The sequence below is a fragment of the Adiantum capillus-veneris genome, chromosome 5 (genome assembly GCF_014529385.1).
Source record: "Adiantum capillus-veneris isolate H3 chromosome 5, ASM1452938v2, whole genome shotgun sequence".
Taxonomy (NCBI): Eukaryota; Viridiplantae; Streptophyta; class Polypodiopsida; order Polypodiales; family Pteridaceae; genus Adiantum; species Adiantum capillus-veneris.
This window is the reverse complement of record NC_140935.1, coordinates 86,047,021-86,067,396: the sequence shown is the minus strand read 5'-3', so window position 1 is coordinate 86,067,396 and position 20,376 is coordinate 86,047,021. Positions and strand designations below refer to the sequence as shown.

Here is a 20,376-nt window from a genome sequence, read left to right as displayed (position 1 = left end):
CGACTGGGACGTCACATACTGGCAGCACAGAGAGAGGCTCGCCCTGCTGCAGCACCTCATTGGTAGGAGGAGGGTCTCACAGTTGAGTTCTTGGCAGCTTTTTGGGAGAGGTTGTGGGACTCCAGACAGCCGAGGCGTGTCACTTTGTTCCAGTGGCTTGTCGCACACAGAGCTACAACAGTTGGGAGCTGACTTGTACATAGTAGTCTCTTGGCCGCATGTGCAGATTGTGACCATCTTGTGGAGAGTCAGTGTCACTGTCTTTGGAACTGTCCTTCGGCATAGCAGGTGTGGCTTCGTGTTCTTCGGTTGATGCCTGCTCTTTCAAGTTTCCACGGCTCGGCAGTACACTTGGGGGGCAGCTGCTTGGTCCACTCTCACGGGCCCGGCACTTCAGTTTGAGCTATCTTCCACCAGCAGAATGATAGTGATGCAGGGGGGGCGACCTACACTCTAGCATGCCACAGAGCTTACTCCAGACTAGTGGTGCAGTGACAGAGAGGAGTGTTGAGAGCTCATCAGTGGCCTGACACTCTGGTTCATCTGGCAGGCCCGCTGCTTCAGTATCTTTGAGGCTCGCCGTGTACCACCAGCAGAGATTGTTCGCGATCTTTGGCTAGAGCTGATCCACTCTCTCAAAGGACAGCTCGAGAGACTCCAAGGCAGCTCCGACCGCATGCGGGAGCGCAGAGAGGCCTTTCTTCGACTCTGGCGTCCTGGGCCTTTTTTCACCATGGTCCAGGGTACTCAGATGGCACTACCGTCCACATGTGTGGCTGTTCCCTCCTCCCATCTCTTGATTTAGCCTCATTGTACATATGCTGTTTTTTCATTGGGAGAGTCTCACCATCATGGTTGTTGTAGCCCTCTCTAGTAGAGGTGGTTGTAGCCCTATGGGCACTTTCATTAACTAATAGAAGGATCTTTTTCTCGAAAAAAAAAAGTATGCAGCATCATTATACACTGTACCAGGACAGCCACCACTACCAGATCCACCAAAGCCATGTCCGGCTACAAGCACCTTCTTTACCATTGAGATGGTAAAGGAGGCCATTGACAAGATGAAGACCAGATGGGCATAGGATCATGAGGGTTTGGTAGCAGAGCACATTATACATGCTTGGGACTTGTTGGCAAAGATGCTTGCACGGTTGTTCAACCGTGTCATGTGCGAGGGCTTTCCTAAGTCTTGGAGATTGTCTACTATTGACATCTATTGTACCTATCTTCAAGACAAGAGACCCCACAGTGCCGGGGAATTACCGTACTATCATGGTAGGACACACATTGGCACGGTTGTATGCAATGTGCATCCATCCTGGAGCATAGGCTGAGCAGTTGGGCAGAGATTATGGGCATACGGGCACCTGGACAGGCTGGTTTCAGGAGGGGTTTCTCCACACTGGATCATGTATTTACACGCAGAGCTATCATTGAGGAGGGTCGAGCACATGGTAGACGGATATATTGCAGCTTTGTGGACTTCCGCAAAGCTTTTGACACAGTACAGAGGGCCAGATGGATGCACCAACTTATGGAATTCGGGGTACCCACAGAACTCATATGGGGGATTATGGCACTGTACAGTTCAGTGATGGGTCATGTACGCACACAAGAGGGGATATCTGACATAGTTCACTCCAGTATCGGAGTGAAACAGGGATGCCCATTGTCCTCTACTTTATTTGGTATGTATGTTGATGAGGTCTCTGATTATATTGACAGAGGAGGAGAGAGAGGTGCTCAGCTTGCAGGGACATGGATCCCTCTTTTATTGTATGCTGACGATATTGTGTTGACATCAGACTCACCAGAGGGTATGCAGAGACATTTGGACCCATTGCATAGTTTTGCAAGGGATAGTGGATTGTCTGTCAACCTTGGTAAAACCAAGGTCATGGTATTTAATACCACGCCACAGTGGGTCAGGAGATCAGCACCTACATTCACATATGGTCAAGAGAGTATGGAGTACACTGATGCATACACATATCTTGGGGTGGTCTTTAGTGGACCGAGGTTCACACTGAAAGTGGCAACAGACACTAAATTGACTCGTGCCTATGCAGCCCTAGGCGGTCTAGAGAGGATTTGTTCGCAGGTTCAGTTCCAGGAACCTCGAACAAAGCTCTGGCTCTTCGACACTTCGATCGCTTCAGTTATGCACAACGGGGTTCAGGTTTGGGGACCATCTGTTGACAATGCTGGATGGAGTAATATGGAGAGGCCCTTGGTATCTATGATTTCTAGGCTGATTAGAGCCAAGACCTCAGTTCCACATCACATCATACGAGCAGAGCTGGCTGCCCCACCTATGGAGATTGAGGCACTTACCAGATCAATATCATTTATACACAGCTTATGGGACACCACCAGGGACAGATATCCTAGGCTTGCTCTTGAGTCATCCAGACAGCTGCATTACCGAGAGATACATCATGTTGGTATGCACAGATGAGCTCATGGTTTCAGAGGCATGGTTTCAGCATGGACAGGCTGCCCCCTTTCCAGTATTCTCTTGATGCACCATCTTTGGCTCTTACACTGATGGAGATTAGTAGACTCATTCGGTAAGATCTTATCCAGCTTGACACCAGGAGGACATGGATAGAGCCATCACGGGAGTTGGGTACCAAGAGGGCTTTCTATAGAGAGCATCTTCTCCAACTCACGACAGACAGATTTGTCACACCGCCTAGCTACATGGACACACATCTATCTCATGGGTTACGTTGTGCCATAGGCCAGATATGCACATCTTCACGCCAGCTTGGGATTGAGACAGATAGATTCAGAGGCATACCAGCGGACAAGAGGATATGTCAGTTATGCCATGCAGAGCCAGAGACAGAGTTTCACTTCATATGTCAGTGCACAATCTACTATGAGATTCGGGGACGCTTTCACTGTTCATTCAGAGATGGTTTGGACTCGTTAGATAGAGTCATGAGATATCAGGATCAGAGATGTCTCGGATTATTTCTACTTGAGATACAGAGACATAGAGACTCTCTATTGAGAGGGCATAGGCAGAGATAGTCCCAGAGACGCATCTCAGATTTCTTCAGTCCGAGTACCACAGAGGCAGAGGGGCCACCACCACCACAGAGCTCGGTTCCCACCCATACGTACACCAGTGGTACTCTCATTGACCGAGCTATAGAGTTGGGGAGATCGAGACGACCACGATTGAGGAGGGGAGCCACACAGCACCGACAGAGATTGCGGCAGAGGATCGACAGGATTCTAGCACAACACCCAGAGTGTCGATCAGGATAGGCTTCATGCTACTGCTATATTGTATCATGGTGACACTTATCCCCACTTTGTACCTTTGTGGCATAATACCATTGTTCAGCTTACCAGCCACCCATAGGAGTCGGTAGCACTCCTATCTCAGTTTCTAGTTTCTAGTTTCTAGTTTTCTTTGTTTGTACCCACACTTGGTACTAGACTCACCATTGTAATCAGTTTGGTCTCATAGGTCATTTTGGCCTTTTGTAGACGTTAATATATCATTTCATGTCATTCATCTCTCTCTCTCTCTCTCTCTCTCTCTCTCTCTCTCTCTCTCTCTCTCTCGGGTGGATATGAAAGAATCCACAAGTGCAACTCCTCAAGGTGGTGTACGAGAGGAGCTCTCTCTCTCTCTCTCTCTCTCTCTCTCTCTCTCTCTCTCTCTCTCTCCGGGAAAAGAGTTTGAGAATGTCCAAAAGCGTTTTCTCACCAACTTTCTCCAAGTCAAGACACAAACACCCTACATGCTCTTACTTCTTGAGTCCGGATTGCTTCCCATTGAGGTCTTGGGCATGCAAAGGGTTGTGGAGTACATGCGTAAGACACAACGTAGCCCTTTGCATCGACTTCCTAGAATCGCATATGAAGCAAGTCAAATGGTTCAAAAGACATGCAAGAGCAAAATACTAAGTTCAGGGTGGATGCTTGATATCAAGAAATGGTTTGGAAGATGGGATGCATGTCACTTGGTCAAGGATGCGTCGATCGACTCCCAAGTTAATGAGGCCTTCTTACAACGCCAATGTATCACGGCTTGGGAGAAATCCGGAGGTTCTCGCTTCAGCCATTACACCACACACGTTGCCCCAAACTACAAATCTCTCTTCTTCTCGGAACGAGGTAACCGAACCCATTCCTACATCCTTGAGCCCATCCCGTTGAGTGCGATCCGCACCATTGCCTCCATTCGTCTTAGCTCCCATTCTCTACGCTGCGAGACAGGACGTTGGGGCACTGGCGAGGAGTGTCATCGACTTTGCACCTTATGCCCTCGTCAAGTGCGAGAGAGTGAGTACCACACACTACTTGAGTGCTCAGCTTTTAACCACATTAGGTCCTCTTTTCCCCATATATTCAGCCATGATCTCTCCCTACATACCTTCCTCTCCCAACCACGATGTGGACTCTCTATTGCGACGCTCATTTCAGCCATTTTTGAGCATCGAGAGTCACTTATGAACTCCACTCACACCACGTGACATGTTCATTTGGTCCCATAGGTCATATTTGACCTCCCAGGACGATAATAGAACTCTCTCTCTCTCTCTCTCTCTCTCTCTCTCTCTCTCTCTCTCTCTCTCTCTCTCTCTCTCTCTCTCTCTCTCTCTCTCTCTCTCGGGTGGATATGAAAGAATCCACAAGTGCAACTCCTCAAGGTGGTGTACGAGAGGAGCGTAGGATGAACCATAATGGGGGGCAGTAATGCCACTGAATGTGACCTTTGATAAAATTGAAAAACACCTGGGAGCGAGCCCATCATCTGAAAAAGCAAGCCTGCAGTCCCCAGCTATCCTGGAGGAACCTGCTGCTCAATCCCACTTGCTACGTAGAGTGTGGATAATATCCACCCAAATGTCTGCGAAGATGGCCACAGTAAAGGACGACGCAACACTGAGAACGTGACGCCAACAAGCTCGCAAAATGTTCCACAATGTAATGGCAACTAGCATGCAGAACACCTCATCTTGGAACTGAGGAACATCATGCTGTGCATCCCCTCTGGGTATCATACTCAAGGTACCCATGAGATACCCTGAGGTTGTAAGCACTGTTCCCCATCTAAGAAAGCCAAATTGGACCCCTCCTCTGGAAAGGAGCGATGCAAGAGCTCTCCAAACAAGAAATGCTGTGATGCATCCCCAAATGCAGTGGCTTGGAATCTCCACAATCCTAGCTGTACAGTATATACATAGAGGATCAAAGCCCAGCTCAGCACTCCCAAGAGCCAACTCAAAGACTGCCATGAGTACGCAGCAAATGGAAATAAGGAATCCTCCATCCCACTCCCAAAGCCCACAATGCAGATCAAAACTGATAAATAAAAGCATGTGATAAACCTACATATAACCACTCTCTCTGTCCTTTGGGCATCTAAGGCTTCATGCGCACAAGTAATGTAGGACGCATCTAAATACAGTACTCAAAGAAATCTTATCTCTCTCTATTCAAGTTCAATTACTTGCAGACTTTCTTCGTGTGTTGCTATTGATTTCTCACTTGGAGTGTCCAAACCTGTAACAAAAAAACCCTCCTAATGAGGGTAAAAGTGTCCTTGGAACTAGGCAGAGAGCCGAGAGGAGAGGGCATCCACCAATGCTTCTAGAAAATAGGCACCTCATTGCTGTCGTGAAGAAACCTCCAAGTAGGTGGTCAGGAGGTAGCTATGCTACCCAGGCGACCGAGAAGAGACTGAACTGGTAGAAAGGAGGGTGGGCGACAAGAAGCACCAAAAGACACCTGAGAGAGTTGATGCCGAGCCAAGGGAACTCCACACAAGCGCACCACAAAGCCTCGAAAGCAAGCATGCACAACAAATAAGCATGCAAACACACACCCAACCTGACACACACGCAGACAGACAGGCCAGACACTCACAAAGAAACACCAACCCTCAGCCCACAGCCACATACACATCCTACTCACAACACCCGAACCAGAACCAACAAAAAAACCACGCACACTCACACACACACACACACACTCACAAAACCCGCTAGCAGCACCCACACAAACGCACGCGCGTGTTGGCATACTCACGCAAACACACACAGACTACAAACAGGGGGCACAGAGGACAGCAGGTCTGGCCAAAAACTGGAAGCTAGGGTAAGGGAGGTTAAGGACACCGGTTCCAGTGGGGCAAAGGGCATCAGGCGGTGCAGGGGAGCCGCAACGAGTGGCAAGGGAAGAGGGGGGTGCAGGCAGCCGCCACGTGGGAAGGGGCAGCGTGAGGGAGGCTGCCCAGGGGAGCGATCTAAAGCGCAAGCGAGGGGCCATTGCGGGCGGCGGGAACAAAGTCCCGAGAGGACTTCGCGCAGGGTACAAGTTGTGCAGCGAGGAGACTCAAGGCGAGGCATCGGCCGGCGACAGCGAATAGGCCCGAAGCGTACCTGGGAGCAAAAGAGGACAAAGTCCTCAGGGTATGAGGCCTACGAGAGGGGCCGCCAACACCTTCAGCTAGGGCTTCCATTGACAGCAACCTGCTCTCAAAATCTTGTTTACCCATACACCCACAATAAGAAAAAAAGCATGTATTTAACACATTTATATATGCCCTAGACACCACAAACACAGAATCCACTTGATAGATAACAAATAAATCCAAAAATACATTCTAAAGATGAGAACAAAACAATAAGAAGAGAGTTGTGCTAGAAGGCCAACCTGTATGGTGAACCGATGATTCTTATCATGCTGGCAGAGTTTATTGATCAAGAGAGAGTAGTACTTGTTGAAGACCTTTTCTTGTAAGCAACATTCCACAATTACTCTCATGATCTCCCGATCCTACAAGAGTAGAAAGAAAATCTCTCTCTCTCTCTCTCTCTCTCTCTCTCTCTCTCTCTCTCTCTCTCTCTCTCTCTCTCTCTCTCTCTCTCTCTCTCTCTCTCTCTTTTTTGCAGACATACATAAGCAATTTAAAGGTCCGTGCCCCCCCCCCCCCCCCCCCCCCCCCCTTGCCCTGCTCGCACGCTGTCCCTGCCCCAGTCCTCTGCTCTCCTGATGCCCCCTTCACCCCCGCCCTTTGCTCACGCGCTGCCCCTGCACAACACCCCCCCCCCCCCCCCCCCCCCCGGATCGCGCGCTGTCCCTGCCCCCGTCCTCTGCTCTCCCGCTGCCCCTGCACCCGCCCTAACCTAGCGCGTAGAGAGAGAGAAAGAGGGAAGGGGAAAAGTAGCGTAGAGAGAGAAAGAGAAATGTTGTGTAGAGAGAGAAAGAGGGTAGAGCGTAGAGAGCGAGAAGCGTAGAGAGAGAGAAATTTTGCAAGCGTAGAGAGAGAACGAGGGAGAAAAAAAAAACCTCCTGTGTGCGTAGAGAGAGAAAGCATAGCCGAGTAGAGAGAGAAAAAAAAAAAGCCGCGTGCCTCTCCCTTCATTCCTATATCCCTCTCCCCCTCCTGTGGCGGCCTTCCGACCATGAGGAAGCAGAATGGCAAAGATGACCCGATGGAGGATGCCATCCAAAAATGCAAAGAAGAGCTAAGCGAGTCCATCAGCATGATCAACCGCCACCTCCTAGGTACTATCAACATACTCGACGCGCGCGTGGCAGCACAGAAAAGCACGATACATACACTCGAGGATCGCGTGAAGGCCCAAGATGAGGAAATCGCACTACTCAAGAAAGAGCTTGCAGAGGTGCGATCACAGAATGTCCTCGAAGAGGGAGAGCTTCAACCCTCAGTAATTGAAGAGCTTAACACGATTAAGGAACAAGTGCGGGCCTTCAAAGAAGGTGGGGAGCAACAAAAAGAAATGACGACCTCGTGGGTAGACGTAATCACAAAGACCTAACAAAAAGCAGAAAAGGCCGAAAAATGCATCGAGATTGTCAAGAAAGGGAAAGGCAAGGAAATAACCCCTACCCCCACACCGACCATCATCAACTTGACACTAGAAGAGGAGCAAAGGAGACATGTGCGGGCCTTACACGTAAGGATATGTGGCTTCAAAGACCAAGATAATGTGGAGGAAGAGGTGAAAGAACTCATGACTCTGGTGGGGGTCAACGAGCAGACGCATACGAGGGCCTGGAGAGTGGGCACAAAGAAAAGAGGGAGCAACGGAGAAACCTCGAAGGAAAGGGCACTCATTCTCCGCTTCCCCTCCATGGAAGCGAAGGACTTCCTGAAGAAGAGACCGACCCTAAAAAAGACTGGCATCTTTCTTGGAGATGACCTCGCCCTCTCGCAGATTGCTCATATGCAAGAAGTAATGCCAGAACTTAGAGCAGCAAGGGAAAAGGGGAAGATTGCTTTCTCCAGAGATGGAAAGGTGGTGATATTGGAGCGACGTCCCGCATGACGATGCGAGACCTGTGGGACCACACTAAAGATAGCAACCTGGAATTGTAACAGGTCACTTCGTCTGGATGTAGGGGCCTTTGAGGATAGCTTCACAGGGAGAGACATCATCTTCTACTCTCAGACGCATCAAGCCCCTGGGCAATCCATGCCACATGTGAGCGGGTATAGATGGGAGACAGCCTGCAGACAAGAGACCAGATCAAAACACCGAGGACGAGGCTCAAGGGGAGTGGCAGTTCTATTCAGGGAGGAGTTGCAGCCATTGATATATATAGCGCGCAAGGATGAGCATGCTAGGTACATGTGGGTGAGGCTCAGGGCAGAGACGGGCAGATATCTCTACATTGCTATCTGTTACTTTCCTCCTAGTATGTCAGTATATGCATGACCTAGGGGACAATCCCCCTTTGCTATTTTGGATAATGACATATGGGAGTTTTCTAAGGATGGTGACATTATCATACTAGGGGATTTCAATGGTAGGACTGCCCACCACCAGACAATATTTTATGATACCTCCGAGGAAATGCTTAGGGAGCAGGAGCTGGACGTTACAGAGATGGGTCTATCCAGATTATCACAAGATGAGGAATACACGGAATATGGCAGATACTTGATAGATATGGGAACAGCACATAGATTGGCCATTTTGAATGGCCTACAAAGATTTTCGACAGCTGGAGGTTTTACTTGCTTTCCACACCGACATGGTGCCATCACAATGGATTATGTTATGGCCCAGCCAGGTCTCATTCCATTTTTTCAAGATTTCATGGTGGGCACTAGGCCAGTTGGAGTGGCAGTTGATCATGCTATCTTGTCCTTCACCCTGACGTTTCAGTTCAGCACAGCTCCACTAGGAGAGGTCCCTACACACGGTAAGAGTGGTCTAACTTTGATTGCACAAAGGTGTACAATGCGTATGCAAAGGACTGATGCAATGGGACTATGCCGATGACGACGATGGTGATGACGACGACGACTTGGTGGCTGAAATCTGTGATCTTCTAATCGCTGAATTCGGGGTTGTCTTGGTGGCTGAAAATGACTGTTTTCCTGCTGTTTTCATGGCTGAAAATGACTGGTTTATTCGGGGTCATGCTGATGATGAAAACGCTGCAGATCTGCACTTGTCAGGCTGCGTTTTAGGTCAATGTCCTAGGCTGAAAAACGCTGGAACAGCAGGTGTTGTTCCATGCTAAAAATTGCAGCAATACTAGCGTTAGTAAATCCCTGCTAAGTTGTGTTTGGTTTGCTGAATTTGCTGAAGAAAAACGCTGCACTTGCTGATGATGCTGGCGTTAGTAATGGCTGAAAAACGCTGATGGTGATCAAGGAAAAACGCTAGGCTCAGTTGCTTGCTGGCGATGTCTCCTGGGGAGGAAACGCCAAGGAAGGGAGAGGCTAGATGGCGATCCCAAATCCCGATGGCTGCGGGTGAAGGGGCCTCACCAAATTGGCTTGGAGAGGGTCTTGCTGAGAGAGGGAGGGAACACCTGTTGCTTGGTAGCCTGCTGTGCTCCTTGGCTCATCTGCCAAATTATGCTAACTTGGGTTTGCTTATATATTAACTTAGCAAAATTGCCCTACCTACTTTTGTTGGAAAGTCACTTAAAAATAATAAGTGAAAATAACCAAAAATAGGAAATTAGGCTAAATGCATTGGAAAATTCCCCTGACTGAATCTGATGGATTCTTAAGGAAATATTGATGATCATGCTATGTACAACCGGAGGATATGCATCTATGCTAAGTGACTGGACATGCACGGTCTACGAATAGACTCACAAAAGTGCCAGATCACTACTAATCTAAACTGACTGAACTGACGGAAACCCACCTATGGTGTAGCTTGTCCATGGACACATAGGGTTGGGATGTGTCACGTGACAATGCGCTATTGGATAGATACGCACATCCTCACATCAGCTCCAAATCGAGACTGGCCGATTTCGAGGGGTGCCGGCAGGAGCTAGGATATGTCACCTATGTAACTTAGAGCCAGAGACAAAATTGCATTACACGTCACTGCCCAGGATACTATCAGATACGCGGCCGCTTCCACTGCCTGTTCAGAGAAGGGTTCGGACCTTTTCTAGAGTCATGAGATACAAGGATCAGAGGTGTCTCGGATTGTTCCTGCTAGAGCTGCGCAGACTTAGGGAGAGCTTGCTGAGGACATCAGAGGAAAGACAGTCTCAGAGACGAATCACAGATTTCTTTACACCAACCAGAGAAGAGCCAACGGAGCAGTCATTACAGCAGATCTCAGAGCCTACTCATAGTAGAGGTACACTGCTTGATCGAGCCACGGAGCTCGGCAAATCCAGACGTCCACGACCTCGGGGGGTCTCCCGCTACCGGCGAAGGCTACAACAAAAGATACAGATCACTCTAGCTCGACATGCAAGACGCCGAACCAGAGTACTGACCATGGAGGAGGTCGATGAGGTCCGACAGCGACCGATGAAAGATTTCATCAGAACCCACAAACCCCCCCCGCCCCCCCCCCCCCCCCCCCACCCCCCCCCAAAACCCCCCCCACCTTGGAGTGGTTTTCAGTGGACCAGCATTTTCATTGAGGAGAGCAACAGAGGCTAGACTAACCAGAGCCCATGCAGCATTGGGTAGATTCAAGAGGATGTGTTCACATGTTCAGTTTCAGGAGCCTCGGACAAAGCTCTGGCTCTTTGACACTTTGGTGGCTTCTGCATTGCTCTATGGAGCTGAGAGTTGGGAACCTTCATTGGACCATCACGGGGAGGACAGGTCGCACTGATGGATAGGGGGGCATGGAGAAGCCGCTAGTCTCTATGATCTCGCGGCTCATTAGAGCCACCGCTTCAGTACCACATGCCATTATCCAAGCAAAGCTAGCTGCCCCCCACTAGTGGTGGAGGCGCTCACCAGATCTGTCTCCTTCATACACCGCATGTGGGAACTTCCCAGAGACAGATATGCCCGCCTTGCACTTGAGTCCTCCCGACAGTTAGCCATGCAAGGAGATACAGCATGTTGGTATGGGGAGATGACATCATGGTTTCAGGCGCATGGGCTCAGCATAGACAGATTGCCCCCCTTCCAGTACTCACTGAATGCACCCTCTTTGACTCTTACACAGTCCAAGATCACCAAGCTCATCCGCCAGGACCTGACTCAGCTAGGCACCAGGAGGACATGGATACAGCGAGCACAGGAGTTGGGCACGAAGATGGCTTTCTACAGAGAGCATCTTCTCCAGCTTACGGAGGACGATTTTGTGACGAGGCCCAGACACATGGACACCCACTTGTCTCATGGGATACGATGTGCTATTGGCCAGATATGCACATCTTCACACCAGCTGCCGATCGAGACTGGGAGATACAGTGGAGTATCGACAGAGGCCAAGACTTGCCTCCTGTGTGACATGGAGCCTCAGACAGAGTTGCACTACACATGCCACTGTCCCGTCTACTAGGAGATACGTGGCCGCTTCCATAGCTTGTTCAGAGAGGGCTTCGGACCACTCTCCAGAGTCATGCAGTACGAGGATAAGAGATGATTGGGTCTGTTTTTGCTCGAACTACGCAGAAATGGAGAGAGCCTGATGAGGGGAGAGGCTAGCCAGTCTCAGAGACGGATCACAGACTTCTTTAGAGAAGACACTGGGCACCTAGAGGAGCTACTACCACAGGAGAGCTCGTCGCCTCACACCAGAGGCACACTGATCGACCGAGCGACCGAGATTGGGAGCCTCCTACCACCGTAGTCCCGCCACCATCTGCCCCCCACCCTTCTCTTCGCCACCCACCTCTCCCGTGCCCCCCACTAAGGCTTCAGTCGCTTCTCCTGACCCGCCTTGCGCTTCTCCTGCACAGGTGACTGGACAGACTTCGGTAGCCCGTCGTGCTCTTGGTAGTGCTTTCATTACGAGCCGTGCGGCTCGGGAGGGACAGCCCTACTTGAAAACGACGGCTTTACTTGTTTCCTTGGCCACCCTTCTCATGACTTCAAGGCAGCTTGCTTCCAAGCACATGTGGTCTTGTTGGCAACCAGGGGCACAAAGGCGTTGGATACAACTGTTGGCTTTTCCTTTCCACTGTGTGGCCAAGATCACACTTAGTGGACGATGCAGTCAGTTTTGGATTGGCTGCAAGCCTAGGCTGTTAAGTTTTCACACACCACAATGGACCTGGGAGTGAAAGAGGTGATACAGACACACTGGCCACTGGCCAAGTTCTATGTGACACCTCTAGATGCATCTCAATGTAGGCATATTGTGGCTTACCTCTTTGCAAACACTCAGAGCATTCCGAGCTATGTTTTTGTCCATGAGGATTCTTGGTCTAAGGATGTTGCTTTACGAACCGCACAGTCTTCGTGGGCTTCGGTAGTACAGCACATGCATACACGACTCTCGCAGGGTAACTCGGATGCGGACTATTCCCCATCCAAGCCGGCCTCAAAGATTGCACGGTTGGCTGCAACAGCAACATCAATTTTCTCTCATTGAGCCATGAGGATTGTCTCATGGAACGTGCAGGGTCTAGGTGAACCCCAATTTGCGCGGCAGAGGGGCCGCTTGCGAGACAGGAGCTGCAGTAATGTCTTGTAGAATGCTACAGAAGCATCATCTATGTGATAGCCGTACTCGGCGATGTGGTCAGATTTTCACTCTAAGACCTTTTGATCAGCTGCCTTTGGGCCAGGAGGCATTCAGGGCGGGGTATGTATGACTATTGCGGATTCATGGCAGCCGGCCATTGTGGACAGGGGCATTATAGTGCAAAGCAGGGCACAATGGATTACTATGCATATTCAGGGCTACCTCATGGGTTTCCAGAACGTCTGTCGCCCAATCATGCAAGTGGTCAGGCAGAGTTTTGGACACAGATAGTGGAGCCCTTGCCTCACAGTGCACGCAGAGCAATGGTGTTGACGAAGGAAATTTGGAATGGCGGCCTCTACACCAAAACAAACTCCATTGCGCCACAAGGGAAATGAGATGAGGGCACCACCTAGTCTTGGAAGCGTGGACTAGGACCGCTACACAAAGAGAGAGAGAGAGAGAGAGAGAGAGAGAGAGAGAGAGCACTATGAATGAAGCACTAACCGTAGTGTGTGTACAAGGAATGGATGACTTCAAACACTCCCAACACAAATAGCATATAGATTATCAAACAATCACTCAAGGATTAGCCAAGATCACATCAAGCACTCTCACACGCATATAAAACATTTCTCTTAATTAACATAAGTAAGAGGGGGAGAGGTTACTAGCATGAAACAATTTGCACTCTAGGATGTGCAAGAATAGAGTGAATGAATGAGCTTATAGGCTCATGGTGAGTGATACAAAGGCTCAATGGGGCTGAGGGAGGCTTGAAATTACAAAGGGGAAGGCCTCTTTATATAGGAAAGAGAGTGATTAGGAGTGAGGTTAAGATCCAAGTGTAATTTGTACAAATAAAGCTTGATTAGGGACATTCAACCAATGAAGAAGCTCCTTCCAAGTGATTTGTTGACCAATTAGCTCCATCATCACTTGTGTTGTCTTCCCTCCTTCCTCCATAGCTCGAGTCCAAGAGCTTTCTTATTTTAAAATGTAAAGAATCTACATAAAATCAATACATATCTAGCAATAATAGAAAGGGGTTGAATGAGAACTTATGAATTACAACAAGATTAAGCATGACTTGAGAGGTGATTAGAAGAGGAACTTTGATGGGTTTTTGAGCTTGAGAGAGAGGAGGAAGGAGAGGAGGGTGAGAAGACTAATGGCTGATTTTAGAGAAGGTCTCAATGTGGAAAAGGAAGGGTGTGTGTGTGTAAAGGTAGAGGGGGTGGTCTCCACCACAGTTGAAAAAACTGGCGTCCACCATTTTGGCCATATCTCCTAGACCGTAGATGCAAAAATTATTAAAAAAATATGGCCAGAATCTCCAGCTCATCAGCTACAACTTTGATGAAGACAACTTTTCTTGGATCGGAGTGGAAGTATTTTTTAAAAATTCAGCAAAATCATGTGTCTGGTTTCTTCCTTTACCAAGTCTTCCACTTGGGTCCCATTTGTTTGAATCATCATATAGCTCCAAAGCCATGATGATATGAGCCACTCATGACCCTTGAATCATGGGTGCATGGCTCCACAACCACATCATATCTTTTCTTTTCACATTTACATATTTTCCCTTCCCTTTACCACTAGGTTCTCCCTCTACCTTTCACCTCCGGTGAACTAGTCAAGAAAAAATCTTTTTTTTTTTAAATTTTTCCAAGAGGTTGTTCTCACTCTTTCTTTTATTGTAAACCTCTAGAAGCAAGGAAAACCAACAAAATATGATAAACAAAAATTTGTGATAGGCTCGGATCAGTGTGTAGGGGGGGGGGGGGGACTTCAACATGTTGGAGGACCCCTCAGACAGGACGAGAGGCACCCATGCTACAGTGCGCGGAGTTGAGTTGGCAGCTTGGAAGCAGCTATGCATGACCATGAGGATCTCCAATGTATGGCAGCATGTAGGATTTGTACGACCTTTACATAGCCTCTCTTTCTCTCGGTCTGACAGGAGAGTAGGAGGGGTGAATTTGTCGAGGATAGACCACTTCTATGCTAGTGACCACTTTTGTGACAGGGGAGTTGGATGCATTCTAGGCACTGCCTTCTATGACCATGCGCCAATGATCCTTACAGTTTCAAACACACAGAGGGGTGGTAGCACCATGTTGCGAATCCTTGAGAGGCTCTTACTGGACACGGAGTTGAGAGAGCAGGTTGTAACGCCTTGGACAGAGAGCTTGGACAGACAGGGCTCCCCTGTTGACAGGGTGGCCACGGGCCTTGCAAAGATTAGGCGTTCGTTCTCAAGAAGTCTACCGCTCGACTAGCTGCGACCAGAGAGGAGGAGAGGCAGCTCCGTCGGGGCATTGCATCCTTGTAGAGGATGCAAGAGAGTCACCCTGACAGCCCTTGGATGGAGGAGCAGATGCAGTAGGCTCATCAAGAGCTGATCACCATTGAGGAAAGGTGACATGAGTATGCATACCATCATCAAGGAGCTCAGTGGACCCAAGTGGGTGACATAGTTACTGGTGAGTTTTTCGAGACTGTGGGCCCTAGACATGTGTGCACTAGTGCTAGCCAGTCGAGGAGACCAGATGGGTCACTGGCTAGAGAGCCAGTGGATATGCGTGCAGTTGCTACTGACTTTTATAGGAAGTTGCTTTCAGTTGAGCCCCAGTCACAACGCAAAGATGCATGCACAGAGCAAGTGGGGGCACAGATGCCTTGTTTGGTCATTGAGGAGATGTGCCAAAGGCTTGAGCTACCCCTCCAGCTAGAGGAGATACACGAGGCTCTCAAGGTACAACCATGCGTTAGTTGCCCAAGGGAGGATGGCTTGACTCGTTTCTTCCTGGAGTAATGGGAGGTTCTTGGTCTAGATTTGTGTAGCGCTTATCAATACATTCTGCACACTTGTGAGATGCCTGACAGTCTGAGCGAGGGATTGATCTTTCTTATCCCCAAGGAGGGAGGATCATTTGGACGAGATTCAGCAGCGGCAGCCCATTACCATTCTCAACTCAGCCTACATAATTTTGGCAAGGCTCTGAGTCTGAGAATTTAGCCATTGCTAGAGAGCATCTGTCACAAAGTGATGACGTGGCGGACAGCAGAAACCCTAATTTCTGCCAGAAACCCGAAAATTCCTGCAAACCCTAATTTTTGCCAAAAACCCAAAATTCCGGAAATCGCGGAGACGGATTATTAAAAAAAAAAAAAAATTTGAAAAATGATGAGCGACGCGAATTTTGCTTTTGCTTTTTTTTATTAAAAAAAAAGAAAAGACTCTCTAAGAGAGAGAGAACTGATGCTTTTGATTTTAAAAGCTTTTGGGGCTCTGCTTTTGGGCATCCCTTGTAACCTTTAAATTAGTGGTGAGGGCCTCACTTCTCAGAGCATCTGGACGCAGAGTCTGAGAGTGAAACCCTAACCGCTCTCTTGTACTTTGATGATTGATTAATACAAAAAGAAATACCGAAAGGGGCGCCAGTCTTTGGGGCCAATATCTCTAGGCACAGAACTCCGCCGGGCCAGTGCAAATCTATTGTGATCTGTGAATTGTTTTGAAGTGGTTATTTGGTGTTGTCGCGGTTGATTCTTGACTTGGAGTGTCCAAGTTTGTTACAGTGGTATCAGAGCACGGCAGATTTCTCTTCTACGGGAAATCCGATCCCCGAAATTTTTTTCCGCGGCACCTATGGCTTCTGGCAATGATTAGTCGACTCCCTCTGTATCTGGAGATGCGGGCTGGGATCACAACAAAGATTCAGACAGAGAGTATGGCCCGCCTCGGCCTACTCAGGCGGAGCAAGGAGAGATGGAGCGTCGTCAATTGATTGGCGATGCAACAAAGATGATGCTCAATTTTGCCAAGGACCCGAAGATGGCAAAATATATGAAGCAGACCTCTTTGAAAGAGGTACAGATGGAGTTGCAGAGAACCACAACACCACTCCCGAAACCCGCTCTCAAGAAACCTTCTGCCTCCAAGAAATATACGGAGAAGGAACTGGAGAACGTGGTTGATGCACGGATTGCTCAGCTTTTCGACGTGCAAAAGAAAGGCAAAAAGCAGAACAAAGGCACTGACTTCCCGGGATATTTGGGTCGTCGGTTGACATTTGACAAGGCAAAGAAACGGAAGAAGCGTGTTCGATTTGAAGGAGTACCCAGTTCTTCTTCTTCTTCTTCTGACAGTTCTTCTAGCAGCTCAGATTCGAGCGAAGAAGACAGAAAAGGTAAAAAGCGAAGCAAGAAGCAACGCTTTGGAAAGGGCAAGAGAAAGGCAAAGAAGGCTACATCTCGCCCAGAGACTAACACTTCTACAGAGGACTCGTCTACGGACAGTTCAGACTCTGACAACGGAAACTTTTATGCGAACAAGAGGAATTTTTACAAAGCCAACCAGTATGACTTTCTCGAAGATAAAAGCAAGAAAGTTCGAGAGTTTAAGGAAGGTGGCCAAGCACTTAAGTTTGATACTTTTCAGGATACTCAGATGCTTCGAAGGCTTTGTCTTTTATACAGCAGTTTGACATCGCTTTCGCGGGAGGACGCTATTCAGAGCACTCCAAGATTCGGAGAGCTGCCTCTTACTTTAAGGGAAATGCTCGTACTTGGTGGTCCACACTTCTATTAAGCAAGACTGTGCCAGTTACATGGTTGAAATTAAAAAGGCTTTTTATTTCTTCTTGGTTGACTCAAGAGTTTGAGCGAGATATACGAGCTGCTTGGAACCATCTCCGGATGACCAAGAGCGATACAGTGAATTCTTATTGTGAAAGATTCTGGAGCTCTTTTCTACCCACCTCTTCATTCAAGAAGATCTCGTTCAGGGACAGATTGAGCGGTTTACCTTGGGTCTACCTACAGAGATCCCAGATCACTGCTTGGAACAGAAGTCAGCTTCTATTCAGGAGTTGATGAGTCATGCGAAGCGAGGCTTTGCCATTCACTCTAGCGGTCTGACCTACCCCACAGATGAGGCCATGACACAACGAGCCGAACAGACTTCTCGGAATGAAAGTAGAATGAAAAAGAGCAACCCAGAGAAAAAAAAAAGGATGCACGACCCAAGCTTACTCCCGAGGAGAGAGCTCGCTTCATCAGAGAGGTGAAGTGCTTTGGGTGCGGGGAACATGGACATATCGCCGCAGAGTGCCCTGATAAGGCACAGAAAGAACATAATGATAAAGACGACGACAGGCCTAAGAGTTTGAGAGCAGCTGAGGAATGTGGCAAAAAAGGCAGATAGAAAAGCAGAACTGGTACCACATGGCATGGGACCTGCACCGAATCTAATGAATGAAAGTACAAACTTTGCAGCTTTCGGGACAAAGCGAAGGATCAGGAAGCTCTTTTGAAGGAGCCAAGGCCAACTTCTTTTCACTTGGAATTGGCGGCTCGATTTGGAACTACGCCCGACAGACTGACGCCACAGGCGGAGGTAGTTCCACTGGCACCCGGATGGGATGTTGCCATTACACCGAGCATTGGCAAACTTTGTTTGCAATGACAGGGGTGTTCAAGGCACGCGAGTGACGTTCTACTCGGGATCCCTTGGTACCACAAGAACTACGCCGTGGTTGACTACCGGGCCGAGAAAGCGACTTTGATAAATGAAGGGCTTAGAGATTGTACTTGATAAACTTCAGTTTTCTTACTCATTCTTTTGGGAGAACTGAACGATGGATAAAGGTTGAATATGTTTTGACATGAAGAAAAGAACGCCAAGATTTTTTTTTCTCCACGCTCATGCCGATTGCTTTTGAGAAGGCCTGAAGATCATACCATTGATCTGATATCTGGAAGCACGCCACCGAATCGGCCACCTTATCGTGTGAGCCGAGTACAGAATGAAAAGATTATGAACCCAGTGAAAGACCTCTTGGAAAAGGGTCTTGTCCAGCCTAGTACTTCACCGTATTGCTCTCCAATGTTGTTGGTTTTGAAGAAAGACTGATTTTGGAGAATGTGCATCGATTATAGCACTCTCAACGAAATCACCATCAAGAACAGATTTCCGATTCCTAGGATCGATGATATACTCGACAGGTTACAGGGATCCTCGTGCTTTAGCAGGATTGACTTGAAGAGTGGATATCATCAGATCAGGATAGCACCAGGAGATGTCTACAAGACAGCTTTTCGGACGACTTTTGGGTTATTTGAGTTTTTGGTGATGCCTTTTGGCTTAACCAATGCTCCTGCGACATTTAACCGGATGATGGACAGGATTTTTCGAGAGTACAGACTATTTGTTGGCACTTTCTTTGACGACATCATTGTTTTCTCCAAGAATGAGGCAGAACACAGAGATCATCTGCTTCAAGTCTTTCAGGCATTCCGAGATCACACGTTAGTGATTAATGCAAAGAAAAGTGAATTTTTCCTACTAGAGATACACTTTTTGGGACACATTGTGTCAGCAGCAGGAGTGCGAATGGACCCGGCCAAGATAGAGACTATCCGTGATTGGCCCGATTTGAGGAATGTCCATGAAGTTAGAAGCTTCTTGGGACTGTGTTCGTACTACAGGCGGTTCATACGAAAGTTTGCAAAGGTTGCTTCCCCTTTGCATACCTTGACACAGAAAGGAGTACCCTTTTCGTGGGGACCCACAGAGGTGACTGCCTTTCGGACATTGAAAGAGAAATTGACTACGGGACCTATTTTGACTTTGCCGGACTTGCAGAAGTCATTTGAAGTATTTTGTGATGCTTGTGGTCGTAGTCTGGGTGCGGTCTTGATGCAAGAAGGCCATGTCATAGCTTACGAGAGCCGTTTGTTCTCTAGGCCGGAGATGACAGCACAGATCTATGGGAAAGAGCTTTTGGCGGTTATCCATGCTCTTACTCAGTGGCGGCATTACCTACTCGGAGCGGATTTTACTGTCTTTACAAACCATCAGAGTTTGCGCTACTTCTTGTCACAGAAGCAGCTTTCGGAAAAGCAGATGCGGTGGGTGAACATCTTGTCACAGTTCCACTTCCAGATTGTCCATGTGCAGGGACAGAAGAATGTGGTGGCAGATGCTTTGTCTCGGAAACCGTTGGTTCTGGCTATTTCCGCGATACATCATAGGAGCTTCGAGGATATGGTCGATCAGTATGCCACAGATACAGGTTTTGCAGATATTTTCACACGAATACGGGATGGGGAGACAGTAGCTGGATACTCCCTTCGGGAAGGCTACTTGATGAAAAAGACTATGTTGTGAGTTACACAGCCGTTGAGGGAAAAGGTTATGACTGATTGCCATTGTCCACCTTTTACGGGTCACCGCGGCATTGCTACCACCATGAAAGGGGTAGAGAGAGATTTCTTTTGGCGGAGATTGAAGAAGGATGTGGAAGAGTTTGTGCGCAGTTGCTTGGTATGCCAGAAGGTCAAGTTTGACAGGCATAAGGCACAGGGATTGTTACAGCCTTTACCCATACCCACCCGCCCCTGGGAAAATATTGAAATGGATTTCATTTTTTTTTATCGCCCGAGAATACAGAATGAT

General features: G+C 48.4%; 1 protein-coding gene across 8 annotated transcripts in view; it reads right to left on the bottom strand.

Moving 5' to 3' along the window:
- The window catches only part of LOC147457666 (MIF4G domain-containing protein / MA3 domain-containing protein), a 116,523-nt gene that overhangs the window by 28,734 nt on the left and 67,413 nt on the right, over positions 1-20,376 (bottom strand). For all 8 annotated transcript variants that reach the window (XM_086512519.1, XM_086512520.1, XM_086512521.1 and 5 more), the window contains one exon: positions 6,682-6,804. In XM_086512519.1, coding sequence (XP_086368645.1) covers positions 6,682-6,804 — 123 coding nt within the window. The remainder of the gene's footprint in view (positions 1-6,681; positions 6,805-20,376) is intronic.